The sequence below is a fragment of the Trachypithecus francoisi genome, unplaced genomic scaffold (assembly GCF_009764315.1).
Source record: "Trachypithecus francoisi isolate TF-2019V2 unplaced genomic scaffold, Tfra_2.0 Lachesis_group20, whole genome shotgun sequence".
Lineage (NCBI taxonomy): Eukaryota > Metazoa > Chordata > Mammalia > Primates > Cercopithecidae > Trachypithecus > Trachypithecus francoisi.
The window spans coordinates 7,370,925-7,398,620 of NW_022681466.1; the positions used below are offsets into that span (position 1 = coordinate 7,370,925).

General features: G+C 58.5%; 2 protein-coding genes across 3 annotated transcripts in view; one reads left to right on the top strand and one right to left on the bottom strand.

Annotated features, from left to right (window-relative positions):
- CDK3 (cyclin dependent kinase 3) overlaps positions 1-3,790 on the top strand; it is a 5,724-nt gene extending 1,934 nt beyond the window's left edge. For both annotated transcript variants that reach the window (XM_033182250.1, XM_033182251.1), the window contains exons 5-8: positions 4-174; positions 267-368; positions 951-1,154; positions 3,084-3,790. In XM_033182250.1, the coding sequence (XP_033038141.1) occupies positions 4-174; positions 267-368; positions 951-1,154; positions 3,084-3,209 (603 nt within the window). In that variant the 3' untranslated portion in view covers positions 3,210-3,790. The remainder of the gene's footprint in view (positions 1-3; positions 175-266; positions 369-950; positions 1,155-3,083) is intronic.
- A 1,110-nt stretch (positions 3,791-4,900) lies between these two features.
- On the bottom strand, positions 4,901-26,389 carry EVPL (envoplakin). Its single transcript, XM_033182255.1, has 22 exons — positions 25,622-26,389; positions 22,552-22,651; positions 22,030-22,184; positions 21,822-21,948; positions 20,958-21,083; positions 20,733-20,771; positions 20,411-20,572; positions 20,218-20,325; positions 20,003-20,098; positions 17,561-17,686; positions 16,950-17,096; positions 16,464-16,618; positions 16,179-16,276; positions 15,758-15,930; positions 13,215-13,393; positions 12,992-13,130; positions 12,680-12,873; positions 12,190-12,340; positions 10,056-10,139; positions 9,822-9,932; positions 9,626-9,718; positions 4,901-8,596 (listed from the first exon to the last, which is right to left on the bottom strand). Exons 1-22 carry the CDS (start codon positions 25,717-25,719, stop codon positions 5,156-5,158), a joined length of 6,102 nt encoding a protein of 2,033 aa, XP_033038146.1. The 5' UTR covers positions 25,720-26,389; the 3' UTR covers positions 4,901-5,155.
- Positions 26,390-27,696: the final 1,307 nt, after the last annotated feature.

Sequence of the window (27,696 nt, forward strand, 5' to 3'; positions counted from 1 at the left end):
CAGAGCTACCTCTTCCAGTTGCTGCAAGGGGTGGGCTTCTGCCACTCACACCGGGTCATCCACCGAGACCTGAAGCCCCAGAATCTGCTCATCAATGAGTTGGGTGCCATCAAGCTGGCTGACTTCGGCCTGGCTCGAGCCTTCGGGGTGCCCCTGCGCACCTACACCCACGAGGTATTGTGAGACAAAGAGGAGAGAGGGGCAGCAGGAGGAGTGTCACCCATGCACTCAGCCACCCTGAGTGATGCTGTTTCCTTGCCCTGCAGGTGGTGACACTGTGGTATCGCGCCCCCGAGATTCTCTTGGGCAGCAAGTTCTATACCACAGCTGTGGATATCTGGAGCATTGGTTGCATCTTTGCAGAGATGGTAGAGAGAGGGGCACACATGGCCACAGGGTGCCACAGGCAGGGTCCTATGGGGGTTGGGTGGGGCCCACTGATGCTTCCATTAGAGGTGGATTAAAAAGTGTTTGAAGCTGGGCATGGTGGCTCACACCTGTAATCCCAGCACTTTGGGAGGCCGAGATGGGAGGATTGCTTGAGCCCAGGAGTTTGAGACCAGCCTGGGCAACATAGCAAATCCCCAGCTCTTAAAAAAATATAAAAATTAGCTGGGTGTGGTGGTGCATGCTTATAGTCCCAGCTACTCAGGAGGTTGAGGCAGGAGGATTGCTTGAGCCTGTGCTTGAGGCTGCAGTGAGCTGTGATCGCACCATTGCACTCTAGCCTGGGCTATAGAGCAAGACTCCGTCTCTATTTTTTAAAAAATGCTGTTTGGTACTGACTAAAGGACTGAGGAAGGTAGCCTTATTCCAAAAAAGGCCAGAATTCTTTGCACAACCATGGGAAAGAGATCTTGACAGGCCTCTCCCTGGGTCTGGCCACTTCTCTGGTACTGGATTCTGTACAACAAAGTGGCAGACCCCACACCTCTTCTTCCCCATTTCAGGTGACTCGAAAAGCCCTGTTTCCTGGTGACTCTGAGATTGACCAGCTCTTTCGTATCTTTCGTATGCTGGGGACACCCAGTGAAGCCACATGGCCCGGGGTCACCCAGCTGCCTGACTATAAGGGCAACTTCCCTAAGTGGACCAGGAAGGGACTGGGAGAGATTGTGCCCAGTCTGGAGCCAGAGGGCAGGGACCTGCTCATGGTAGGTGCATGTGGGCTCCAGCTGCTGCTCCGACTACAATGTCCCCTCATCAGCCAGCCTCCTACATAACCCTGGCACTTTCCGAGTCCAAGGCCAGGGTGTCTTTCCTGACCCTTATACACAACTGGCTTGTCCTCGTCGTTGGGTGTACTGATTGCTCAACCTGGAAGCCTGCCCCGCGAGAAGCGCAGTATTTCTCCTCCCTGGGAAAGTGGCGCTCATTGAGTTAGCTCTGTCTTTCTGCTGTGCTACATGCCCTTTTGCCCTAGTTGCCTTGTGTGTTTGGTTATTCTACTTTGTGGACGTTACTGCTCCATCTAAGCTGTATGCCTTCCCAGGCCGGGGCCATACCTTCTTTTCTTTTCTTTTCTTTTTTTTGAGATGGAGTTTCGCTCTTGTTGCCCTGGCTGGAGTGTGCAATGGCGTGATCTCAGCTCACTGCAACCTCCACCTCCTGTGTTCAAGTCATTCTTCTGCCTCAGCCTCCCGAGTAGCTGGGGCTACAGGTGTCTGTCACCACACCCAGCTAATTTTTTTGTTTGTTTGTTTGTTTTTTAGTAGAGACAGGGTTTCACCATGTTGGCCAGACTGGTCTCCAACTCCTGACCTCAGGTGATCTGCCCACCTCGGCTTCCTAAAGTGCTGGGATTAGAAGCGTGAACCACTCACTGTGCCCGGCTGGGGCCACTCATTCTACCACCTGGGTGTTCCCCCTGTGACTCCTACAGTGGTCAGTCTTCAGAACAGGCTGTCCCCTGCTGCCTGGACCCATGCCACAGCTCTCACTCACCCCTCCTGTTGGTGTCTTGAGCTGTGTACCATGCCGGACTGCCCAGGAAGTCTCTGGCAGAGCCATCCTTTTTTTTTTTTTTGTGACAGGGTCTCAGTCTGTCACCCAGGCTGGAGTGCAGTGGTATGACCATGACTCACTGCAGCCTTGACCTCCCAGGCACAAGCAATCCTCCCATCTCAGCCTCCTGAGTAGGTGGGACCACAGGTACATGCCACTATGCCTGGCTACCTTTTGTATTTTTTTGTAGAGACAGTGTTTCACCATGTTGCCCAGGCTGGTCTCGAACTCCTGGGCTCAACTGATCCTCTTGCCTCAGCTTCCTGAGTAGCTGAGACTATAGGGGTGCACCACCATGCCCAGCTAATTTTACTTCTATAGAAATGTGGTCTCACTATGTTGCTCAGACTGGTCTCGAACTCCTGGGCTCAAGTGATCCTCCTGCTTTGGCCTGTCAAAGTGGGGGATGACAGGTGTGAGCCACTGCACCTGTCCACCATCCATTCTTGCCCACAAAGTCTTGGAGCCACATTTCTCTCCTTAATCTGGTGTTGAGTGAGAGGAAGGCGGGTCAGTATTTTCATCTTCAGGCTGTGTGTCCAGCTCTCCAGAAGTCTCTGTGTATTGTCTACCTGCCCAATGGGAGCAGGACGGCGCGCACTCCAGCCAAGGCCCGGAGCCCTCCATCTGGGCTGCTCCACCACAGGGGGTCCTTCCACATCCGGCCTGGGTCTAGGGACTCTAGGGCAGAGGACTGGACAGGTTTGGCCTCTTGGAGTGTCAGTCCCTGTGCCCCCCACTCAGGGTTTCTCCCTGGACAGCTTCAGTCCCCTGCTTCCTGATAGGTGGGGTTCTGTACTCTTCCCGACTAGAAGCAGGCTGGGACCTGGGACCCTCCCCGAGAAGGGGAGTGACTCAGCTTCAGTGGCCTGAGGAGACCTGGGTGACTCATTGGGACTGTCCAGATTCCAGGAGTGTCCAGAACTGGCTGGAGAGCCAGGAGGTCATGGCTTCGTGCGGTTCTGGGTTTGAGGGTAGCCAATTTGGGGCTCAGGCCCTTGATCTGGGACCTGGGAAGGGGATTTCTCACCCCACCCTGGCTGCACCCAGACCACATCCTCTTGCTCCTTTCTTCCCAGCAACTCCTGCAGTATGACCCCAGCCGGCGGATCACAGCCAAGACTGCCCTGGCCCACCCATACTTCTCATCCCCCGAGCCCTCTCCGGCCGCCCGCCAGTATGTGCTGCAGCGATTCTGCCATTGAGAACGTCAAGACCACACTCAGATCCTCTCTCGAGCAGCTGCTGCCCCAGCTGACTCCTACCCATTTCTGAGAGAGGACGCATCTGGGGAGAGCAAAGCGCTAAGGAATTTGGCATCAGCCTGCAGAGGGCTGAGTCTGGGTTAGTCCTGCCCACAGGTTAGGGAGATCCTGTGTGTTTTTTGGGTTTGATGGTGCCGTTTCAAAATGGAAGCATGGATGCTCCATGCACCAGGGGTCCCCAGGCACTGGAAAAACACGTGCCAAGTTGAAGACAGGGGGCCTGCCAGAGTCGGGTGTAGGTGTTCATGCCCTCACCTGCCCCGCCTGCAGGGCCAGACCCTGAGGACATGGCGCCCCCTGCTGGTCTTTTTTGATTTAAACTGTTTGGGGGAAGAGTTGAGTTCCAGTTAAGAGTCCCAAGTTAAACAGGAGAGAAGTGAGGGAGAGGAGAGAGGGTATTCCCTGGATCCCAGGAGAGCTGGGCTGTGACTGCACTAAAGAGTCCTTCCTTCACCTGAGATATGCTGCTTTTGGTTCGTTTCTGGCTTGACAACAAGAAATAAATGTGATATGTTCCTGAGTTTTCTGGTTGTACTGCTCACAGGATACTCCTGGGCTTCCCAAGGGGGACATTGACACAGGGCTGGAGACAGCTCTGGCCCAAACCAAGACAGCGGGGAAATGGGCAAGGAGTAAGGAGCAGGTGGGGAGACAGGAGCTATTCCATGTTCTTTTTTTTTTGAGACAGAGTCTCGCTCTGTCACCCAGGCTAGAGTGCAGTGACCCAATCTTGGCTCACTGCAACCTCCGCCTCCCAGGTTCAAGCAATTCTCCTGCCTCAGTCTCCTGAGTAGCTGGAATTACAGGCATACGCCACCAAGCCCAGTTAGTTTTTTGTTGTATTTTTAGTAGAGACAGGGTTTCACCATGTTGGCCAGGCTGGTTTCACATTCCCAACCTCAGGTGATCTGCCCACCTTGGCCTCCCAAAGTGCTAGGATTACAGCTGTGAGCCATCACACCCAGCCCCATGATCCCTTTTTAGTTTTTAACTTTTGTGGGTACATAGTAGGTATATACATTTATGGGGTGCATGAGATATTTTGATGATACAGGTATCCAATGCGTAATAATCACATCAGAGTAAATGGGGTATCCATTCCCTAAAGCATTTATCCTTTCTCCGAGTTACAAACAATCCAATTGTACTCCTTTAGTGATTTTTTTTTTTTTGAGATGGGGTCTCGCTCTGTCTCAGGGCTACCCTGTTGCCCAGGGTAGAGTGCAGTGGCCTGATCTCTGCTCACTGGAACCTCTGCCTCCCAGATTCAAGCAATTCTCCTGCCTCAGCCTCCTGAGTAGTGGGGATTGCAGGCATGCACCACCACAGCCAGCTAAATTTTGTATTTTAGTAGAGATGGGGTTTCACCATGTTGGTCAAGTTGTTCTCGAACTCCTGACCTCGTGATCCACCCGCCTTGGCCTCCCTAAGTGCTGGGATTACAGGTGTGAGCCACCGCGCCCGGCTTCCTTCAGTGATTTTAAACCATAATCTCCAAGGATGCCCATTTCCTAGGCAGGCAAATTGAGTATGTCCGCCCAGGGAAGGACTTGAGCAATGCTGTCCCTGCACTCATCTCCCAGACACCTGGATCCTGTGCTCTCAAATGTGAATGAATGGGACACCACATGGCATGGAGAGAGAGAATTTGTTTATTGGGATCACTGGGTGGAGGTGGAGGAAGAACTGAATGGCTGCTGTCCTGGTCTGGGGATGGATCAGGCACCAAGGTTAGGGGAGAGAGCCCAACACCACGTTAGTAAAATAATAAAACAGTGGTCGGACAGGGGGAAGACCCACTGCCTGGGATGAGGCTGCTCTGGGGCAAGAGGTGTACGTATCCTACCTGCCCCAACACCACTTCCCCACTGGCTGTTTGGCCGGTGTCAGCGCAGGGAGCGTGGGGAGGTGGGGGATGCGGTGCCGTAGCAGCGGTACCCCTCCAGTGCCGCTGGCAGGAGCAGCAGGCCGCTCAGGGGGTCTTTGCGGCAGCGGCCCATGGCTTCCTTGTAGCTCAGCCGTTCCTTGGAGATGGGGTCTGTCAAATCCTTCTCATAGCTGGACTCGTCCTGCAGGAGCTGGGCCAGCTCCGCGCTGATCATCCCGGAGAGGAGGGCCTGCTGGATGGGGATGCGGCCTGTCCTCTTGGGGTCGATGAGGCCCCCGGTCAGGTGCTGCACCTGCAGGTGTGGGAGCACACTCTCCCGGGGCATCCAGCCCTTCTGGACGGCCTCGCCCACCGACAGCCTCTTCTTGGTGACAGGGTCCTCGATGCCGGTGAAGGCTTTCTGGGCGTTGAGCAGCCTCTGTGTGGAGGTGTTCTCGATCATGCCCCTCTCCATGGCCTTGTGCACAGAGTAGCGCTCACGGCTGAGCAGGTCCACGATGCCCCCTGTGGCCGCCTGGGCCTCCAGCAGCTTCTGCCCGGTGATGGGGTCCAGCATGTTCTTGGCCACAGCCGTCTTGATGCTGCACTTGTTGTCCGTGGTTATGTTATAGATCCCGGCGATAGGGAAGCTGTCATCGCCGAGCCCCAGAGAGAAGCCGGGAGAGAAGAAACTGGTGCTCTGGGAGACCGGGGAGGCAAGTGGGGACTTGGAGATGATCGAGCCGATGGAGAGCGAGGAGCTTGGCTTGGTCTCCCCAGCCACAAGCAGTGCGAACTCAGAGATGGGCAGGTGGCCATCCTTGTACAGATGGTACTCCTCCTTAGAGATGCGCCGGCAGCGAAGGGCGGCCTCGATGGAGTACTGCTTTCCGCTCTTGCGGTCCAGGAGCACAGACTCCTCCCCACAGGGCCCTGAGGTGGTGACCTCCTCCCAGTCGCACTCGAGCTCCTGCAGCTGTAGGTACTGGCCTCTGTCGATGATGCCTCTCTTGTAGGCCTCGTACGGGGATATGTCCTTCCCTGTCTCGGGTTCCAGGATGGAGATCTTGGTGGAAAGGTTGGTCTCTCGCGTCTGGGTCTCCTGGCTGAGCCCCTCCCGGCTCACCTTGGCGTGGAGGTCCCGGAGGGTCCGCTCCTTCTCGTAGATCTGGTCCTTCTCGCGGAGGATGGCCGCCTCGAGCTGTGAGAGCTCCTGGCCCCGCTGGGCCGCCTTCTGCCGCTCGCTCTCCGTCTTCTGGCTAAGCAGCTTCGACTCCTCCTGCAGCTGCAGTGTCTGCTGTTGCTTCTGCCTTTCCAGAGCCCACAGCTCTTGCTGCAGCCGCCCACGCTCCTGGTCCGCCTGGTCCCGGGCCCTCTGCAGTTCAGCCTCCTCCCGGGACCAGGTCCTCCCCAGCCTCTCGGCCCGGTCAATGCGCTCCCGCAGGCGCCGCGCCTCCTCCTCCCGGGCCTGCCGGGCAGTGCGCTCCCTGGTGAGCATCTCCCACAAGCGGGCCCGCTCATCCTCCAGCACGCGGTCCTTCTGCACCCGGATCACTTCCTTGTAGATGGTCTTCTCCTGCGATTTGGCTTTCTGGAGGACGTCAATCTGGACCTGCAGGTTCTTGCACTCCCGATGCAGCTCCGTCACCTGGGTCTTCTCCTGGTCCAGGTCCCGCCGCAGGGCTTCCGTGGATTTCTCCAGGTCCGGGTCCTTCTCCAGCTTGACCACTTCCTCCATGATGATCTTCTCCTGCACCGTGGGAGGCCGCTTCTCGAGCTCCTGGATCCTCAAGGTCAGCTGCCGCAGCTCCCTCTCCACGGCCAGCTTCTTGCTGCGGTCCTCCTGGAAGCTGAGCAGGCCCTCCTGCTCCTCTACGCCGGCCCGCAGCTGCTGCACCTCAAGCTCCAACTGGCGCCGCCGGCCCACCTCCTCGTCCAGGCTCCGGCTCAGCCGGCTGTGCTCCTCGCGCAGCTTCGGGTCCTTCTGGGTGACCACGACCTTCTGCACCACCACCTTCTCCTCGGGCTTCCTCCTCTCCAGCAGCAGGCTCTTGGTCTGCAGCTCGTGCACCGCGTCCTCCGCGGCCCGTCTCTTCTGGGCCGCCTCCCGCACTTCCTGGCGGAGCCGCTCTGCTTCCTTCTCCAGCACCGGATCCTTCTCGTGGCGCACCACCTCCTTGCTCACCGTCCTGGTCTCCACCTTGGCCCGCTCGCGCCTCCACTCGTCGCGCTCACCCTGCAGGCGAATGAGCTGCTCCTGGGAGCGCCCGTGGCTGTTGACGAGCTCATTGAGCTGAGCCTTCAGGCGGTCGATCTCGCGCAGCACCTCAGGGCTCTTCTCGTGCCTCACCACCTCCTGGGTCACCTCCTTGTACTCCACCGTGGGCTTCTGGGCCCGCAGGACCTCCAGGTCGGGCAGCAGCTTCTCCACCTCCTTCTCCACACCACTCCTCTTGCCTGCCATCTCCTGCAGCTTGGCCTTGAGCCGAGTGATCTCCTGCTGTGTCTCCGGATCCACCTGGAAGATCTCGTGGACGCGCTCCTGGAGCTGCACTTTGGGCCTCTGCTTCTCCACCATGCTGTACTTGCTGTGCAGGTCGCTCAGCTCCCTGGCCAGTGTCGCATTCTTGCTCCTCTCCTCCTCGAGAAGGCTCCTCAGCCTGGAGGACTCCTGGAGGAGCCCTGGGTCCTGCTCCACCTTCTTCACCTCCTTCACGATGACCTTGGGCTCCACCGAGCTGATAGCCCGCTCCAGGTCTTGGATGCGAGCCTGTAGCTTGGTCACAGCCTCCTCTGCCTGCTTCCTCTGCGCAGCATCCTCCTCAATCTGCAGCCTCAGAGCCTGGGCGGCCTTGACCATTTCCAGATTCTTCTCCACCTTGACCACTTCTTTCACCACGACCTTCTCCTTCACGTCCACCTCCTTCTTCTCAAGGGCCAGTAGCTCCTTCTTTAGCCCTTCCAGCCGGGCTGAGCTGATGGCATCCTCCCTGCGGAGCTGCTGGATCTGGATCCTGAGCTGGGCTGCCTGGCTGTCCAGGCCGGGGTCCCTCTCCACCTGGGTGACCTCCTTGGTCAGCAGATGAGGCTGCATGGTCTTCCTCTTGCTCTCCAGTTGCACGACCTTCTGGGCTGCCACTTCCAGGTCTGCCTGCAGGCCAGCCCGCCGCTTGCTCTCCTCCTCTACCTGGGCCTTCACCCTGGACAGGCTGCCCTCCAGCTGGGGGTCCCGGTAGAACTCCACCACTTCCTTCTCCTCCAGCCTCTCCAAGGGCCGCTGGGTCCTCAGCTGCAGCAGTTGGCTCCTCTGCGCCTCCAGCTCACGCTGCACTTGGGCCACCCGCTTCCTCTCCTCTTCCAGCTGGGCCTTCAGGGCCTCTGACTCTCTCCCTGCTTGGGCAGGGCTCTCGGAGCCCTGCTTTGCATCGTGGGTCCCTCGGATGTCCTCACTGAGCTCCTTCTGCAGAGAGGAAGAAGGGTAGAGCACGGGGGTGGGCAGTGGAGATAGGAGCTCCATGTTTTTCCTAAGATGAAAGACCCCTCCCTGTTTCCTCAGACTCCCCAGTGGGTCCTCAGAGGTGGAGCTGAAGACCTAAGATGCTTAGATATCGGATTTTGAGAAGACCCAGTCAATGCAACGATTTTAGGACCCAAGGCAGTGTGCAGGCCTGGTGTGCATTAGAAAGCGCAAATAGGGGCCGGGTGCGATGGCTGATGCCTGTAATCCCAGCACTTTGGGAGGCCAAGGTGGGCGGATCACCTGAGGTCAGGAGTTCGAGACCAGCCTGACCAACATAGTGAAACCCCATCTCTACTAAAAATACAAAAAATTAGCTGGGTGTGGTGACGCATGCTGTAATCCCAGTTACTCAGGAGGCTGAGGCAGAAGAATCGCTTGAACCGGGGAGGTGGAGGTTGCAGTGAGCTGAGATTACGCCATTGCACTCCAGCCTTGGTGGTAGAGCGAGACTCTGTCTCAAAAAAAAAAAAAAAAAAAAAAATGCAAACAGGACAGATTCTCCCTGTCCCTCCATAATTTCTCCCCTTTCCCCTTCCATCCAGGGACACTGACTGTGGCCGAGGGTAACAGAAAAGCTGGCAAGCCACCAGGAGTCCTGGAGAAGTTCTGGCTCGAGGATGGAGAACCAGGTGGCTAAGCCTGAAGGCTCTATGGAGATTTTCTCTGCTCTCTGGGTTAGAGGTTCTGTCCCATTGGAGGACGCCCAGTGGCCAAGCTGTGACCACACTGAATGCCATCTGCAGGGCCTAACCCTGGGATGGACACCAGCCTGTAAGAGCTGCTGGAGAGAAACCTGGGTGGCCGGAAGCCGTGCCCCTCTCCAGCAGCCAGAGCTGCCCAGGGGCTGCAGGCAGGAGGGAGAGGAGGAAGGGAGACTACCAGGGTGAGAGCCTGGCATTTTGGGGATGGAGTGGGCATTCCTGGTTACTCCTGGCTGTTGTGGGAAAAGTGTAGGTGTTGTCTGTGTACCTTCTCCAGTATTTTTCTAGCGAACTCCAGCTGCTGAAGAATCTGCTGCTGGGCTGCTGCAACCTCAGTATAGGCCTTTGCAAGGTTCTTCTCCTGGAGAGGGCAGAGGGAGAGGGGAAGGGCAGAGTCAGCTCCTGCCTTGGAGCCTGCAGAGCTGGTGCCAAGGTCCACTGAGCCCTGCCAGGTCCCATCTCACCTGGGCATGGATGCTCTCCTGCAGGGGAGCCACTCGGGGTCTCTTGGGGGCTGACACTGCCAGGGTGGGCTCCAAAGAGCAGCGGTAGGTGTCTGCCTGCAGCTCATAGTCCTGAGCGGGGAGAAAAGGACAGCAGGCTGGCAGCCAGTGGGGGAAGCTGGGTGTAGGGGGTAGGGCTGGAAGAGGGACAAGGGTGATGCATGGAGAGGGGCAAGCTGAAGGCGAGCTACTGACCTGGAGCGCCGCCTGCAGGGCCTGGGAGAGGCGGGATGCCATGGCCCTGTCCCGCTCTCGGCTCTGGATCTCCTGCATCAGTCTCTGCCAGGGAAGAACCCAGAGTCAGGAGGCCAGGAAATTCCACTCACCCTGACTCTCCTCTAGCCAGTGCCTCCAGGGCCACAGTCAGCCAGCGCTGCCTTTCAGGGACAGAAAGGGCAGGGAGGGAGACCTGGGCTAGACTCCCTCCTTTCCCTGACATCATTCTCTCTGCTTTTCCTCCTTCCTTTCCAAGGCACCTTGGCGGAATCTTTTCTTTTCTTTTTCTTTTTGTTTGTTTCTTCTCTTTCTCTCTTTCTTCTTTCCCAACTCTTGCTCTGTCACCCAGGTTGGAGTGCGTGATCTTGGCTCACTGCAGCCTCCTGGGTTCAAGTGATTTTCATGCCTCAGCCTCCCGAATAGCTGGGATTACAGGTGCCCGCCACCATGCCAGGCTAATTTTTGTATTTTTAGTAGAGATGGGGTTTCACCATGTTGGCCAGGCTGGTCTCGAACTCCTGACCTCAGGTGATCTGCCTGCCTCTGCCTCCCAAAGTGCTGGGATTATAGGCATGAGCCACCGCGCCCGGCCCAGAGTCCCTTTCTTCGGCCTCATGCCCCTCAGAATTCCGTTCTAGCACAGTAGTATCTGTGAGCGTTACCTGGGGCCTGTGGGAGGCAGGCATGCGGGGCCCACCTGCACATCAGATCCAGCAGGTCCAGGTGGCCCTGAGAATTCACATTTCTGACAAGTCTCCAGGTGATGCTGCTACAGCTCATCCAGAAAGATGGCTCCAACTGGAAAGTTCTCAACCCGGGATGCCCACTTTTATTCACCTGGGAACTTAATATACTGATGCTCTGACCACAATAATACAATGTACTTGGTCTGGGGAGGGTCCTGGCCTGGAGATGTTTAAAAGCTCCCTGGGAGATTCTAGTTTGCAGCCAGGGCTGAGAATCTCTGTCCCAGGCCCCCTTCCCAATGTCACCTCCCTACTCTCTCCCCAGATATTCTCATTTTCCGGCAGTCCCAGAGCCATCTTTGCTCTCATGGTCTCCTAGGGGAACCCCAGCCCCAGTTCCCTCCCAAATGCCTACCTCCACCTCCCCGCTGTCCTTGGCTGTCCTGGCCACCTCATTTCAGCATGACCCAGCCGGCCCCATTCCTCTCCCCCAATATGCTCTGTTCCCTGTGTTCCTGCCTCAGGTGGAGGTACCCCCTCTTCCCAGTGGTCCCCAACAGAACCCTGGGTACCACCGGGCTCCGTCCGTCTCACTCACTGTCCCCTTCAACCAGTCACCAAGTCCATCTAATTCTGCCATCTCCATCTCAGACCTGCCCACCTCGCCCTGTGCTATGGTCCCTTCCCCGGCCAGGCCACCACACTCTCTCAACTGGATTTCCACCCTGGCTCCTTGTGGTCCTCCGTGTCTTCATTCCCACCCTTTTAGTCATTCTCTACTTGGCAGCCAGAGCCAGCTTCTAAACACCGGCCTGGAAGCAGCCCTCCCCAGCAGCTTCTGGGGACCGCAGGAGAGAGTGCAGCCTGGATCCCGTGCCGGAAGGGCCTGTGTGGTCTGCCCATCTGGTCGTCCTCGCCCCTGAGTCCCCCTCCTTTCCCCTGACTGCCATGCCCTCTGCATGGGACATTTCATCCTTCCCCCCACTACACTTGCTTCCTCCCACACCACCGACCCTGACCAGCACGGGTGTCCAGCCTGGGGGCACCCACAGCACGCTGGCTTCTCCCACCAATGCTTATCAGCATCACAGACCTCCCCCACTAGACTGGGAGCTGCCTGAATGCAGGGTTGTACCCCAGTGAACCCATTGCCTGATACATGGCAGGGGCTTGATGAGTATGAGGAAAATGCAGTAGTGGCCGGAACCCTCAGGGCTCTGTGGCCTGAGCTTGTAAATCCCACTGCCCCAGTCGGGCCAGAGGTGTGCTGGCCCCGTCTGTGGGCAAAGTGGAGCATTTCAGCTGGAGGCCAGGGAAGGGGCCCAATGCCTCCGTGCCCTGGGCTTTGAAGCCCCTTAGAGCTCTTCTGAGCTTTGGCCACTAGGGGGCGACATCGGCACAGGCAGCTGTCCCTGCCTCAGCCTCACCTTCTGTGCCTGCAGCTTGTAGGCCATCTGGCTGGGGCCGTCGCTTGGCCGCACCTGGCTGTGGGGCAGGTGCTCCAGCCAGGAGCTCAGGTTATCCTTGCAGTTCTTGAACTGCTGGTAGGTGAGGGCGGCATCCTGCACCATCTTCTCCCTGCAGGAGGACGAGGACCAGAACAGAGATGAGACCTGCCCTCCGGGGACAGGGGCAGGTGCACAGGAAGGCTGGTGGGAGCCTCCTCCTGGGGGCAGGTCAGGAGGCCCGAGTGACCTGCTGTGCAGATCCCCACTCCCTGACCCTGGGAATTCAGAGATGGGATGGTCTCCACCAGGCACCACCCTGGGAGGTAAGTGCTGTTGTTATCTCATTTTAGAGGTGAGGAAACAGCTTCAGAGAAGTGAAGTCACTAGCCCAGGATCACACAGCTTGTAGGCAGCAATGCCTGCCTCTGCACCAGCCCACACCCTGTGCCCCGAGGACCCAGTCGCTCACCGCAGGTCCAGCTGGTCCCCTGCAGCGTGGTAGCGGTCGGTGAGGGCTCGCACCTGGCGCTGCTGGTGAGGCAGGTCTTGGCAGAACTCCTGGAAGTTGTTCTGCAGCGCGGCGCATGCATGTTCCGAGGTCTTCAGCGCGCGGTGCAGCCCCAGCACGCAGGCCTGCTGTTCCAGCAGCTCCCTCCGCTGGCGCTGTGGGAGGAGAGGATACAGCCGTGCACCCTCGTGGTTGGGGAGACACCGTGTCCACCCCACCCTCCCCCGAATGCTGAGTCCCCCTGCCACCAGGAGGCCCTGGCTGGTCCCTTACCTGCAGCTCACTGACCCTCTCCTGCAGAGCACCCGGTTCGGCAGGGATAGGGGCCTCCTGCACCAGGGTGGCCTCAAAGCCTCGGATGACCCTGTCAGCATCCTGGATCTGCTGTTCCAGACCCAGGGCAGCCTTGGCTCTGCCACAGAGGAGGCAAGACTCAGACACTCCCTGGGCCACATGCTGCTGCCCTGCCTGGCTGCCCTGTCCCCAGAGCACTCACTTCTCCCCATAGAGGCTGCACAGAACCTGCACGTCACTGAACTTGTTCTTCACGCTGTTGAGGGCCACGGGCAGTTGCAGGGCAGCGGGGCCCACGGGCCGCGTGGACAGAAACGCCTCACACTCCTTCTGGGCTGTCTCCTTCTCTGCTCCCAGGATCTGCAGATGCTGGGCTGTGCCCTAAAGAGGGGCGGGGTCAGGGATCTCTGGGCAGGTGGGTTCCACCTGACTCTTCTACCAGTATACCCTAACTCTGTGCCCATGGAGGCATGGGCTCAGGCCAGAGAACTGGGTTCAGTCCTGGCCCCACCCGTTCCTCTGTGGATGACCTGGGGCAGATCAACCTCTCTGACCCTCAGTCTCCTCATCTACAGAATGATTGATAGGAGGGGCCGGGCGCAGTGGCTCACACCTATAATCCCAGCACTTTGGAAGGCAGAGGCGGGCGGATTGCTTGAGGTAAGGAGTTCGAGACCAGCCTGGCCAACATGGCGAAACCCTGTCTCTACTAAAAATACAAAAATTAGCCAGCCGTAGTGGCGTGCACCTGTAATCCCAGCTACCCAGGAGTCTGAGGCAGGAGAATTGCTTGAACCCCAGGAGATGGGGGTTGCAGCAAGCTGAGATCACACCACTGCACTCCAGCCTGGGCGACAAGAGCAAGACTCCATCTCAAAAAAATGAAATCAATAAAAAAGAATGATTGATGGGAGGATGACATGACAGCCTGTGTCTGGAGCTCAGCAGCGAGTGCCAGGCACACAGTTACCTACAGTCATCTTCATGTCACTGTCCTGCTCAGAAGACCATCAGGTCCCCGGCCCTGCCCACTAGGGACTGTTGCCCTTATTCTTTCATCAGCTATTCACTCATCTGCCCCCTCCGTCACCGAGCAGTGCTGACTGCACCAGGCACCACCCACCGCCCAGTCTAACTGGGCTTCTCCTGGACCCCAGCATCACTGATGTGGCAGATGCTACGACTTCAAAACCTAAGGACCCAGCTTCTTGGGAGGTGAAGACAGGGAGATTGATTGAGACCAGGAGGTTGAGGCTACAGTGAGCCTTGATCATGCCACTGCCCTCCAGCCTGGGCAACAAAGCAAGACCCCATCTCAAAATAATAATAATATGGCCAGGTGCAGTGGCTTATGCCTGTAATCCTAGCACTTTGGGAGGCCAAGGTGGGAGGATGACTTGAGCTCAGGAGTTTGAGACCAGCCTGGGCAACATGGCAAAACCCCATCGCTACCAAAAAAAATTAGCTAGGCTCAGTGTTGTGCCTGCAGTCCCAACTACTCGAGAGGCTGAGGTGGGAGGATCACTCAAGCCTGGGAGGTAGAGGTTGCAGTGAGCTGAGATTATACCACTGCACACCACTGCACTCCAGCCTGGGTGACAGAGTGAGACCCCATCTCAAAAAACAAAAAACAGACCAGGCGCAGTGGCTCACACCTGTAATCCCAGCACTCTGAGAGGCCGAGATAGGTGAATCACTTGAGGTCAGGAGTTCGACACCAGCCTGGCCAACATGGTGAAACCCCATCTCTACTAAAAATACAAAACATTAGCTGGGAGTGGTGGCAGGCTCCTGTAATCCCAGCTACTCGGGAGGTTGAGGCAGGAGAATCGCTTGAACCCCAGAGGCAGAGGTTGCAGTGAGCCGAGATTGTGCCATTGCACTCCAGCCTGGGTAACAAGAGTGAAACTCCATCTCAAAAAAAAAAAAAAAGAGGCTAGGTACAGTGGCTCACACCTGCAATCCCAGCACTTTGGGAGGCCAAGGCGGGTGGATCACTTGAGGTTAGGAGTTCGAGACCAGCCTGGCCAACATGGTGAAACCCCATCTCTACTAAAAATACAAAAATTAGTTGGGTGTGGTGGTGGGCGCCTGTAATCCCAGCTACTCAGGAGGCTGAGGCAGGAGAATTGCTTGAACCTGGGAGGCAGAGGTTGCAGTGAGCCAAGATCATGCCAGCCTGGGTGATGGAGAGAGATTTTGTCTCAAGAAAAGAAAAGAAACTGGTTTGGAAAGATAACCCAGACTGCGGCCCGGTGTGGGTTTCACTTTGAGCACTTCCGAGAGTGTTGAGTCCACGTGGCAGACAGCTTGCTGTTCTTGGGTAAGGAGTTTACACAACGCTGCAACCTCCCCAGGAAGGCTCCCCCTTGCAGCCAGGGGACATCTCTTCCTAAGATTCTCCAGGCTCCCTTGCTAATTCAGGAGCTTCGCCAGAACACCTCCTGGGGGTGATGACATTGGGCCCTACTGGAACCTTCCTGAATGATCAGGTGAGCTGGGCATTATTATATCTGCTTCAGGGATGAGGAAACCAAGGCCCAGAGAATGATGTAGTCCAAGATCACGGAGCTGGTCAGTGGAGGAGCCAGGAGGGGAACCAGCTTGTCTGAGCCCAGGTCTGTCCACTCCCTTCTCTACCTCCGTCCTAGCCGCTGCTCCTGCACTTGCCTCTCCTCCCTCAAGTGTGAGCCCCAGGGCCAGGCCGCTTCCCATCCCAGCTGCCCCTGCCCGCCGCTCACCCACCTCGTGGCTGTGGATGCGGCCCTTCAGGTCCTCCAGGGGTGTGGTGCGGCTCAGCGGGGCCCGTGCCCAGGCCAGCAGCTGCCTCTCTATCTGTCCCAGGTCCCCATCCAGCCGAGTCATCTGTGTCAGGAGCTTCTGGGCCTGCGGGTTGGCTGGGGCCGAGCCAGATGGAGCTGGGGGCAGAGGTGCTGGTGAGGGCCCGGGGCCTATCTCCTGACTGCCAGATGGGTGCCCCCACCAGGTGCCCACAGAGGGTCCTGTCAGGGTAGGGTGGAGGGGATGGCAGGGCCACCCCAGAGAAGAAATCCCCAGAGTGGTGGTCCCTAATGCAAGGCGACCCCTGCCCATCACAGACCAGTTGGAAGTTGGAATCCTCTCCCTCCAGCCCCACAGCCACCCCTCCCCGGGCCGCCCTGGGTACCCTGCTGGCTGGGCCGAACAGACTCTGCAGCGCTGGCCTTCAGGCGGCTCTGGACTGTGGCCAATTTCTGCTTCAGGGCCTGCAGCTCCGAGGCCAGCCTAGAACGAAGAGGGGGTTGGATAAAGAGGTCCCCACTCTGCCTCTCTCCCTCCCCAGCCCCAGTAGACGCAGCTGCAGGTGAAGGCCGACCTTTGAGCAGGGATCTGCCGGGCCATGGCCTTGGACAGTGTAGGGCCAGCCTGCTCTGCCCACAGCCTGCCCCTGAGTAACCCCACACAGACCTACCGGGAGGCCCTGGCCACGGCATCAGGGTCAGGTGCTGGGATGCAGAAGCAGGCGGCGGGAGCACGCTTGGTGTCCCCACGTGGGCCCTGCACGACCCAGGTGTGTGGGTCAGTGTTATCTATCAGCTTATGCCGCTCACCCGGCAGCAGCTGCACCTGGGGGCACAGAAAGGGAGCGGCTCCTGCAGGCTCAGGGGTGGGGGCCAAGGCCAGGGTAAGGCAGCAGGCCAAGGCCAGGGCAGAGTAGGGACTGGGGACAGAGACAAATGGGGACAGCAGCTGGAACAGGGAGTAGGGTGGGAGGTGCTGGGGTAGGAAAGAGGCAGGACAGGACTTGGAGAGAGGAGGGTCTGGGTCACGGGAAGGAGTAGGGCAGACGTGGGAGCAGGAGACAGCTGGGGATGGAGCAGGGATGGGCTTGGGCAGGGGCAGGGGATGGGCTGGGAGGGGCTGGATGGCAGCAGGGGTGAGGTGGGGGAGTTCACACTTCTCCTGAGTCCCAGTCACAGATGCTGTCCACGTGCAGGGGCTGCTGAGGCGGGTTTCTTCGCTGTGGCAGAGGGGCTACATCCCGGCTTCGCCGCTGCAGGTCCCCAGTGGCCCTCTCAGTGACGGCCAGCTGTTTCTCCTCTGCCTGCCGGGGGCCCAGGCAGTGGGGACTCAGGCCAGGCTGCACTGGGGGCTGGCTACACCATACCCGTCCTTCCAAAGGACCAGAGGCTGGCCTTCATGAAGGCAGGGGTCTCTAAGTCAGCAAAGTAAAAGGAGCCCCTGTCTGGGGGCCTAGGATCCTGGGATCTGCTAGTTGCAGGGAGGGGGATGGCAGAGCACCAGCCAGGCCTCCGAGCAGAAGCTAGAGCAGCCTCAGAGCTCTCCCAGGCTGCCCTTGTCCCACTGCAAATGAGGAAACTGACATCCAGAGGTGGGAGGGGCTTGCTGGTACCTGGCCAGCCTCCTGCTAGAGCAGACCCCCCACCAGCACCCAGGCCAGGGCCTGGGATAGGACTAGGTACCAAGGCAGAAAGGGTGAAGCCCAGAAAGATGGACAGGACCAATTCCCAGAAGTGGGGTGCAGATGGCCTGGTGGGGTTGTCTCACCTCCAGCTGCTGCAGCAGCTCTGTGAGGGCGCCAGGGGGGCCCCCAGGTGCAGGGCTGTACTTGGCATCCAAGTTAGAGTTGAGCTTCGCCAGGGTCTGGCTGACCGAGTCGGCCTCTTCCTGGAACTGAGTTCGCTGGGTGGTCAAGGACAGAGCCTGGGGCAACCTGCTGCCCACTGACCCTACAAACCAGCTAAACCTAAGCCAGCTAAACCTAAACCAGCTAAACACAAACCAGCTAAACCTAAACCAGCTAAACACAAACCAGCTAAACCTAAACCAGATAAATGTGAACCAGCTAAACTAAACCAATAAACTAAACCAGTAAAGTAAACCTGCTGGATCTGATGTGCAGGTGTGCCCCGCATGCCTGCCTCCCACAGGCCCCAGGTGATGCTCGCAGATACTACTGTGCTAGAACAGAACTCTGAGGGGCACGAGACAGAAGAAAGGGACTCTGGGCCGGGCATGGTGGCTTACGCCTGTAATCCCAGCACTTTGGGAGGCTGAGGCAGGCAGATCACCTGAGGTCAGGAATTCAAGACCAGCCTAGCCAACATGGTGAAACCCCATCTCTACTAAAAATACAAAAATTAGCCTGGCATGGTGGTGGGCACCTGTAATCCCAGCTACTCGGGAGGCAGAGGCATGAAAATCACTTGAACCTAGCAGGCTGCTGTGAGCCAAGATCATGCCCTAAGCCAGCTAAACTTAAACCAACTAAACACAAATCAGCTAAACCTAAACCAGAAAAATGTAAACCAGGTAAACCTAAACCAGCTAAACTTAAACCAGCTAAATCGAAACCAGCTAAACACAAACTACCTAAACAAACCAGCTAAACCTAAATCAGCTAAACACAAACCAGCTAAACCTAAACCAGATAAACAAACCAGCTAAACCTAAACCGTCACTCTCCCCTACTCTGGTCAGTCTTTTTTTTCCTTACCCAGGCGGCAGGACCTTTGATCACTGTTGTGCTCTTGCAGATGGGGTCTTACTCGTGCACTGAACTTAATTTTTGTAAGTGGGTCATAAAACACTTGGTCTTCATCCTTCCCGCACAAATGAAGGGCACTGACACCTGCCTCCCTCCAGCACCTGAAGTGTTTCTTGCTGGGACAGAGGGTATTGGGGCTGCACTTGTCCCAGCCCCGGAGAAGAAGCTGTGCTTTAAAGAGGCATCCCAGATGCTTTAATGGAGCTATTGTCAGTGTGTGTGATCACATTCTTCTGGTTCTATAGGAAAATGTATGAAACATTATCTGTCCCCAAATCCCAGTTGTATATTATATCAGGTTTTCTCAACCCCTTTTTTCATTATTGTTCTCCTAAAGAGGCTTTTAAGAAATCTTTTAGACGGGTGCGGTGGCTCAAGCCTGTAATCCCAGCGCTTTGGGAGGCCTAGACGGGCGGATCACGAGGTCAGGAGATCAAGACCATCCTGGCTAACATGGTGAAACCCCGTCTCTACTAAAAAAACACAAAAAAACTAGCCGGGCAACGTGGCGGCGCCCGTAGTCCCAGCTACCGGGGAGGCTGAGGCAGGAGAATGGCGTAAACCCGGGAGGCGGAGCTTGCAGTGAGCTGAGATCCGGCCACTGCACTCCAGCCTGGGCAACAGAGCGAGACTCCGTCTCAAAAAAAAAAAAAAAAAAAAAGAAATCTTCTAATTTCCCCCCACCTCATCCCCATAAAATTTTATTTATGTATTTATTTATCTATTTTGATAGAGATTTATCTATCTGTATAGAGACAGGGTCTCACTATGTTGCCCAGGCTGGTCTGGAACTACTGGGGTCAAGCAATTCTCCTGGCATGGTCTCCCAAAGTGCTGGGATTACAGGTGTGAGCCACCACACCTGGCCCCCATGACATTTTAATACCACAGATATGCTGTTTGTGAATCTGTACTTCATGCATAATAAGAGTTAAGATATTTTTCTGCCATTAAGAAACAATTTTCACCCCCCTGGGAACCGCTTCACCCTGTTGAGAATGTGCCCATGCCTTTACTTTCCCTCTGGGACCAAGTGGCAACCACACAGCTCTATTTTATTTTTGAGGTGGAGTCTCTCTCTGTCAACCAGGCCGGAGTGCAGTGGACCAATCTCGGCCCACTGCAACCTCCGCCTCCTGGGTTCAAGCGATTCTCCTGCCTCAGCCTCCTGAGTAGCTGGGATTACAGGCGCCTGCCACCACGTCTGGCTAATTTTTGTATTTTTAGTAGAGATGGGGTTCCAACATGTTGGCCAGGCTGATCTCGAACTCCTGACCTCAAGCGAGCCGCCAGCCTCGACCTCCCAAAGTGCTGGGATTACAGTTGTGAGCCACTGCGCCCTGCCAGCTCTGTCTAGTTGAGAGGTGCGGTGCCTCTCCTGTGGCAGGTGTGCTGTGGGACCTCCCGCCCCTGCCGCCCCTGCCGCCTGCCCGAGGGCTCACCCGGCGGTAGTCCTCCACGTGCTGCAGCTGAGTCTCCTGGCAGATGCATAGGTTCAGGAAGTTCTGCCACTCCATCTTCAGGGCCTCCTGGTGGGCCTGGGGACGGCAGCACGAAGCCCTCGGACCACGCTCCGCCCCCACCCCACGTCCGCCCCACCTCCCCCTCTTCCCTGCCCACCACGTCCCTTCTCACTCTCGCCCTGCCCCCAGCGCACCTGGATGGGCCCCACCGCGGGGTGCCGCAGCTCCACCATGCGCTCGCCGTCATCCTCCAGCTGGTTCACGCTCTGCTCCTGGCTCAGCAGCTCGTGCTGCTTGAAGTGCTGGGGGCGAGTCGGGTGGGGAGCGGCGGTGAGGACCAGGATGGCCCTGGCCGCCCCCACCCGGCCCCAACCTCTCCCCGCCAACCTCGTACTCCCGCCGCACGCCCGCGGGGTCGGCCATGAGGTCACTCCAGTCCTGCTGCAGGATGCGGCGCTGCTGCTCCGCCAGGACGCTCAACTGCCGCGTGCAGCCCTGCAGGTGACTGTACAGGCTGCCCAGGCTCTGCCCGCGCCACGACGCCGCCTTCTGTGCTCAGGACCCGCCGCCAGCAGCAGGGTGGGGAGAGAGAAAGTGGGGGGCAAAAGACGCCATTGGGCCGCGCTCAGGAACACTGGCCCCGTGCAGGGTCCGGGGGGCCACCCACGCCCACCCGCAGCCACCCGGCCGGACCCTCCCTCCTGCTCACCAGTAGGTCTCGGTATTGGCTCCGGATGGTGGCTGCATCCTGCCTCGACCAAGACGAGAAACAACTCCATAAGAGGCGAGGTGCAGGGAGATGGCCCCCTAAGATCTGGGCAGCCATACCCCACCCACCCCTATCCCCAGGGTTCAGCCGATCTAGCTCTGGCTCTGACTGGAGAAACAGGGGCTGGGGCTGGCCCGGGATGTGACATGCTCCCAGCTCACCCACCGGCCCCACAAGGCTCCGCAGCTGCTGCCCATAGGCCTCGATCTCCTTCTGCAGTATGTTGTGCTCGGCGATCTGCTGCTCCAGCTCCGCCATGCCCGGCCCGTACTGGCCGGCGCAGACCTGCTTCTGCAGGACAGCCGGCGGCTCAGTCCTCAGGACCGCGGTGGGGAGCCAGAGAACCCCACAGGCCTCCCACCCGGAGAAGCGGACTTGGTCATTTGGGCAGAGTGTGGACGAGCTTGGGAGCGGCCCGGGTGCATGCCCTGCAGCTCACCCAGGGGCGAGGTCATTGCACAGTGGCCCAAGTCCCACTGGTTCCCAGACGCTGGGCTCAGCCTCTGCGAAGTGTCCTAGCTCCATCCTGCCTCTGTGACCCAGTCTCAGTGCTTCCTGCCTGGACACCTCCAGCCAAGCTCTAGGGCCCTCAGCACACCCTGCTCCACCCGGGCCCTTCCCCATTGTCCCTCTAGTGTCATCATGACACCCCTTCTGTGTGGCATCAAAGCACAACTCCTCACCCAGGGATCAGAATGCCCCATGACCTGGCTCTGCCCACCTGCCCAGAAATCCCCACTTCCCGTCAAACCCCAGGCTTCCTCCTGGCAGGAGCCTTTGCTCCTTCTTTCTGGAATTGTCCTCTCCTCACTACTTCACCCTGACCCAACTGAGCCTTCTCACCTCTCTGAAGTGTCTTCATGTGCCTCTTCCTGCAGGAAGTCTTCCCTGACTGCACTGCCTGCTCTGCTGTCTCCCTGCCCAGACCCCTGAGCCACCCCAGGTTCAAAGCCTACAGTCAGACCCTGGATTAAATGCAGTTCCGTATCGCCCTCTGATCACACTGGGGTGTGACTTTGAGCTCCTGACCTGTTTCTGCTCCAGCACACGTGCCCAGTCGACCCTGGGTCCCACGTCAGGGGGCAGTGCCATCTTCTCGTACAGGGCACGGTACTCCGCACACTCCTGGGTCACCCGCTCGTGCAGCTGCTTGATGCTGTCAAGAAGGTGGCCGGCAGGTCAGGGCTGGGCCTGGGTCTTCCCCGGGGACCCCCAGCCCTGCCGCAGCCCCACTCACTCCTTCTCAATCTCCTCAGCCTGCGGGTGCTTGAGCCGCCGGGCCTTGTCCACATCCAGGAAGAGATCCTTGAGCAGCACCTCGGCCTCCTTCAGGCTGCGGCCGGTCTCCTGCTGGTGCTGCAGGGCCTGGCTCTGCTCACTGTGCAGCCGGTCCTATGGGCAGGGGATGGGCAGACTCGCCAGGGCCCAGAACCCCCACACCTCTGCTGCCCCATCACTGTGGGCCTGAGCCCCACCTCTGGGACCCTAGCTATGCTGGTCAACCTTGAGGCCCACGCCAGGCACAGGGTCAGGCCCAGGACGTCCGTGAGGCAGGTGACAAGGACACAGGGGAGCCCAGCAAAGAAGGAAGCCGAGTCCTCTCTCCCATCGTGTGTTAGGGGATGGGCGGTGCAGGACAAAGGTCATCTGTCCCATCTTCGCCATCACCAGGGGGCACTCAGGGAGTGCCAGTCCTGATGATGGGCCTCCCATGCCACCCAGACTGCCCACGCCCTGCCAACTGCTGCCTGGGCCTCACCTGCTGCAGCCTCTTCTGTGTCTCCAGGATGTCCCGCTCCACCTGGTCAGCGTTGGCTTGCATGCGGGAGATGAGCAGGGCCAGCTCCTGAGTGGTAGCCCTGGTGGGTGGAGAGGACAGCGGGCAGCTTGGTGGATGAGGCTCCTCTATGCCCCACCCAGGTGGCATCCCCTGCCCTCCCTCCACCCCTTCCTGCCCCCACAGCCTAGCTCACTGCCCCGACTCTGGGGTTTCTCTCTGCAGGAGGCTCTGTGAGCTAGTCCTGGTTGGGGATGTTAGCGCTGCCCACATGAAGGGTCAAAGGTGAGGGTCTCAGGTCTGTGTGGTGCTGGGGGGCAGGCGGCCTCGGTGTCCCAGCACGGTGTCCCTGTGCTGGCAGTGAGTCCCCGACCCCACCCAGCTGCCTGCCGCTTCCCTCCCCGAGTCAGTGAATCACCGGCTCAGCCACTAGTAGTACCTGAGCCAGCCGGGCTGGGCCTTGGGAGGGGCGATTGGGCTGGCGGGGGCAGGCAGGCAGCAGCATGTCCTCCACCCCTACCTCCTCCCACTCCAGCCCTGTGATCCCCCCATACCTCCCCCACCCCGGGGGGCTTTGCCAGAGTGTAGGCTCCAGTAGCTGTCTAGAGGAGCGTCACACTGTCGGAGCCGTGCGGGGGGGGGCAGGCACAAGAGACTGCTGGGCACCCTAACATTGTCCAGAGTTGAGGGTTCAAAGCCCAGATTGGGCCCTGACTTGCTCTGAGTCACACGGTCAGGGACGGACAGGAAGCCTTGCCCCCACTCCAGGGCTTTTTCTGTGCATTCGCCCTGCAGCCTCCACAGAGCACCTGCTGTGCGCATGCACTCCCTGTTTGGAGTTCACGAGGCCAAGCAGACCTAAAAGAGGGCAGAGTGGTCCAAGCCTCACGAGCACAGTGCCTTATGGGGAATCTTTATCCTGGGGCAGGGGAAGCCTTGAAGTGGGTCAAAGGATGGGCCACCCCAGGCAAAGGGGCAGTGCTGGTAAGGCACAGCAGTCTGGAAGAACTCTGTGGCCAAGACAGCCTGGTTTCATCTTGCTCCATCATTAATGCTGTGTGACCTTGGGCAAGTTACTCAACCCCTCTGTGCCTGAGGTTCCTCACTTGTAAAGCGGGATTTTAATAAAAATATCTATGCCTCAGGGCTATTGTGAGCATTAATTGAATTTATCCATCTGAAACATCCAGTGCAGGCCTGGTGCAGGGTCGGCACCCAGCACGTGTTAGTTTTTATCCCACTAGAGGGCTAGTGCCTTGAAGGCAGGGGCCTGTCGGTTCTGTTTACAGAGACATCTCCAGTGCCTAGAACAGTCCTGGCATGGAGTAAGTGCTCAGTAAGTTTGTGTCAAACGAGTGGATCACATGTGAGGTGAAGGGGCTACAAGTAGAGCCAACAGGGCCCTGAGGACCGAGCTGCCCCAGGCCAGGAGCACACTGCTGGGAAGCCTGCCTGGACAGTGGGAGCTGCAGGTGCTGGGCCCCGGGCACTCCTGCTCAGGTCCCGCCTCCTGGGATGGCTGCTCCCACTGGGAGCTGCACACTCCACCCTGGGTGGGGCTCAGGCACCCCAGGGAGGACAGGTCACTCAGCGAGAGTGTTAGCCGAGAGTCTTCACCACTGTCTTTCCCGTCCACCCAGACGCCCAGCCTTGGTGTCTGTTGGTGCCTTGATCCTTATCGGGGTAATGGGCACCCCCACTCCCACACCAGCCTTTCATGCCTGTGCTTATCTCAACACCCTGGGCCCAGGCGGGCTGCTGCCTCCTCTGCAGAGGAACTGAAGTCAGTGAGTGGCAAGAACGCAGCCCAGCACATCCACAGAGAGCCGGGGCTGGGCCCCAGAGAACCGGGTGGTCCAAGGGAGGCCCAGTGCCCCCTGCACCACACCCCCCGGAAAAGGAAGCCCCAGCTCTCTTTTGTTTTGTTTTGTTTTAACAGACAGGGTCTTGCTCTGTCACCCAGGCTAGAGTGCAGTGGAGTGATCATGGCTCACTGCAGCCTCGACTTCCCGGGCTCAAATGATCCTCTCACCTCAGCCTCCCAAGTAGCTCTGACTACAGGCACGCACCACTACATCCAGTTAATTTTTGTATTTTTTGTAGAGACGGGGTTTCGTCATGTTTCCCAGGCTGGTCTCAAACTCCTGGGCTCAAGTGATTCACCTGCCTCGGCCTCCCAGAGTGGTAGGATTACAGGCGTGAGCCATAATAGCACCAGGCTTTTTTTTTTTTTTTTTTTTTTTTTTTAAGGCAGAGTCTCACTCTGTCACCCAGGCGGGAGCACAGTGGTGTGATCATGGCTCATTGCAGCCTCAAACTCCTGGGCTCAAGCAATAGACATGAGCCACCATGCCTGGCTATCATTTATTTTTAGTTTTTTATAGAAACAAGATCTCCCTATGTTGCCCAGGCTGGTCTCGAACTCCTGGGCTCAAGGAATCCTCCTGCATTGGCCTCCTGAAGTTTGGGGATTATAGGCGTGAGCCACCGCGCCTGGCCATGAACCCCTAACTCTTCAATACAGCAAGGCCCTGTGTGAGAACTCTGGGGAGGGCTGTGGCTTAGGCAGGAGGCAGCACAGCCCCTGCGTCCCTACCCCAGGGACCCCATCCCACCCCCTCAGTCCTCATGCCCTGCACCCAGGCCCCAGGGGTCATCCCAGTCAAGTAGAGCCTTGGGGCAGGGCTGCAGTCAGACAGCCAGGCTCTCCCATCTCCCGGCCTCTGGCAGAGGAGGGCATCGGTGCAGGCTCCTGCCCAGCACTTCTCCTGCTGAGCAGCCTCAATCCGTGGCCCGCAGGCCTCCCGTAGAGGATGTGGGGAGCCCCAGGCCATCCCCTGCCTCCTGCCAGGGCTGAAGTTCGGCCTAGGCCTGTGGCTCCCGAGGCCGGGAGAGAGTCCACTCATGGGCCCTTTGGCTTCAGGACACCAAATGCCAGCACGGGGCTGGTCCTGGGCTCTGGGCTGCCGCTGCCGCCAGGTGGCTCAAGGACCTGGGCTTGGCACCAACCCCACCCCAGCTCCCCGGCTCCCCATCCCCCAGCCCCACTCACCGGCTGTGCTTGCTGGGGGAGCCTTTGGGGGACCCCTTGGCTGGGGAGCCCTTGGGGGACCCCTTCCCCTGGGAGCCTTTGCTCAGCCCCTTGAACATGGTCGGAAAGGCAGGTGCTGGCTCAGGCTGGGCTTGGCTGGCGAAGGAGGGCAGGAGGGCAGGTGGGAGGCAGCGGGCGTACTTGCTGGCTGGTCAGCTCAGTCTGGTGAGGTGGTGTGGCTGGGCACTGGGGAAGGGAGTTTCTGGGAGGCCCCTCCTTGCAGGTGAGGCAGCGGGCGGCCGGGCCCCAGGCCTGCCGCGCATGCACCCACAACGACCACACTCACGCCTGCTCCTGCACAACCAGTCTGGGAGGAAAGGGCGCAGCCCCGAGGGCGGGGCCGAGCCTGCCCGACTCCCACGGAAGGTTTGGACTTGTTACACCCACATGCCCAGGGGAGTGCGGCGGCGATCACACCCAGATGGGGAAGGAGTTAGGCCAGGACAGATAGGGCTGAAAACAGACGTGCACATGCAGGCGCAGGCTCAGCGGAGAGGCCCCAGCCCCGGAGCTCAGGATTAATAAACACCTCCAGCCAGCTCAGAGGCCCTGATGCCAGGCAGGCCTCTACCCACAGCTCTCAATCCCCCAGGAGAGGAGGGGATGTCCTGCCAGCCCAGGGCCTGGCTCTCTGCTCTCCACCGACGTGATGGGGCAGCCAGGGGACATTCACTCCAGACAACTGGCACAAAGTCCATTTTTTTTTTCTTTTTTTTTGAGACAAAGTCTCCCTCTGTCACCCAGGCTGGAGTGCAATTGCACAATCTCAGGTCACTGCAACCTCTGCCTCCCGAGTTCAAGCGATTCTCCTGCCTCAGCCTCCCAAGTAGCTGGGATTACAGGTGCCCGTCACCACGCTCAGCTAATTTTTGTATTTTTAGCAGAGAAGGGGATTCACCATGTTGGCCAGGCTGGTCTCGAACTCCTGACCTCAAGTGATCCACCCGCCTTGGCCTCCCAAAATGCTGGAATCACAGGCATGAGCCACCGCACCGGGGCCCGTTTTATAAAGTGTGCACAGTGCAGCAGTCCCCGCCTCCCCACCCTCTCTTCCTGGCTGGCTGTGTGTGGGGCTCTGTGGACCATCTGTGCAGCGCTCCCAGCCCGGTGCAGTAGGACGCGCATCACTGAGATCCTCAGATCCTCAGGTCAGCTCCAGAGAGGCAGGGACGTCTGGTGCACGCCCTCCCCCAGGTGCCACCAGGGCTGGCTTCAGGTGCCACTAAGCCTGGGCTCTGGCTGAGGCCCGGGAACCCACCACACTTGGCTTTTCCCACCTGCCTCTTCCCCCACCCAGAAATGGCCCCTGGTGGCTTCTGTGAAGTCAGATTGAGTGGCAGACAGTGATGCCAGCTTATTGGTCTTTTCCTCACACTGGGGACCAGGGCTGCTGCCTTTTACTTCTGTGGTGTCTCTGAGCATCTTCAAGAAGGGGGTGGAGGCCGGGCGCGGTGGCTCACACCTGTAATCCCAGCACTTTGGGAGGCCGAGATGGGCGGATCACGAGGTCAGGAGATCGAGACCATCCTGGCTAACACGGTGAAACCCCGTCTCTACTAAAAAGTACAAAAATCTAGCCGGGCGAGGTGGTGGGTGCCTGTAGTCTCAGCTACTTGGGAGGCTGAGGCAGGAGAATGGCGTAAACCCGGGAGGCGGAGCTTGCAGTGAGCTGAGATCCAGCCACTGCACTCCACACTCCAGCCTGGGCGACAGAGCGAGACTCCGTCTCTAAAAAAAAAAAAAAAAGAAGGGGGTGATGCCACCCCCCTTTCCAGGCGCTCATTTCACTGGCCCAGCGTAACGGGCCCCTTCTTTGGAGGTGGCGTCACTTTCCAGGTCGTTCCTGAAACCCCTGCGGTTTTAGTGGAAGGAGGGCTTGAGAGGGAGTCAGGGGATGGAACAGGCTGACTGGGTGACATCACCTGGACATCCTGGAAGGCCTTGCTGAGGACAAAACACAGCCTGGCAGGAGAGAAAGGTCCCCAGCAGACGGGGGAGACCAGGGACTGACACCTGGTACCGGCCTCAGGCCCCCA

Bases quoted from the DNA above. Each gene is read 5' to 3' on its own strand.
- EVPL (XM_033182255.1), bottom strand. From the start codon at position 25,719: ATGTTCAAGGGGCTGAGCAAAGGCTCCCAGGGGAAGGGGTCCCCCAAG. The intron at 22,185-22,551 runs GTGAGGCCCAGG...CCCTGCCCATAG, and splicing joins CACAGAAGAGGCTGCAGCAG to GACCGGCTGCACAGTGAGCA. The intron at 20,573-20,732 runs GTGAGCAGGAGG...TCCTGAGCACAG, and splicing joins GCCAATACCGAGACCTACTG to AAGGCGGCGTCGTGGCGCGG.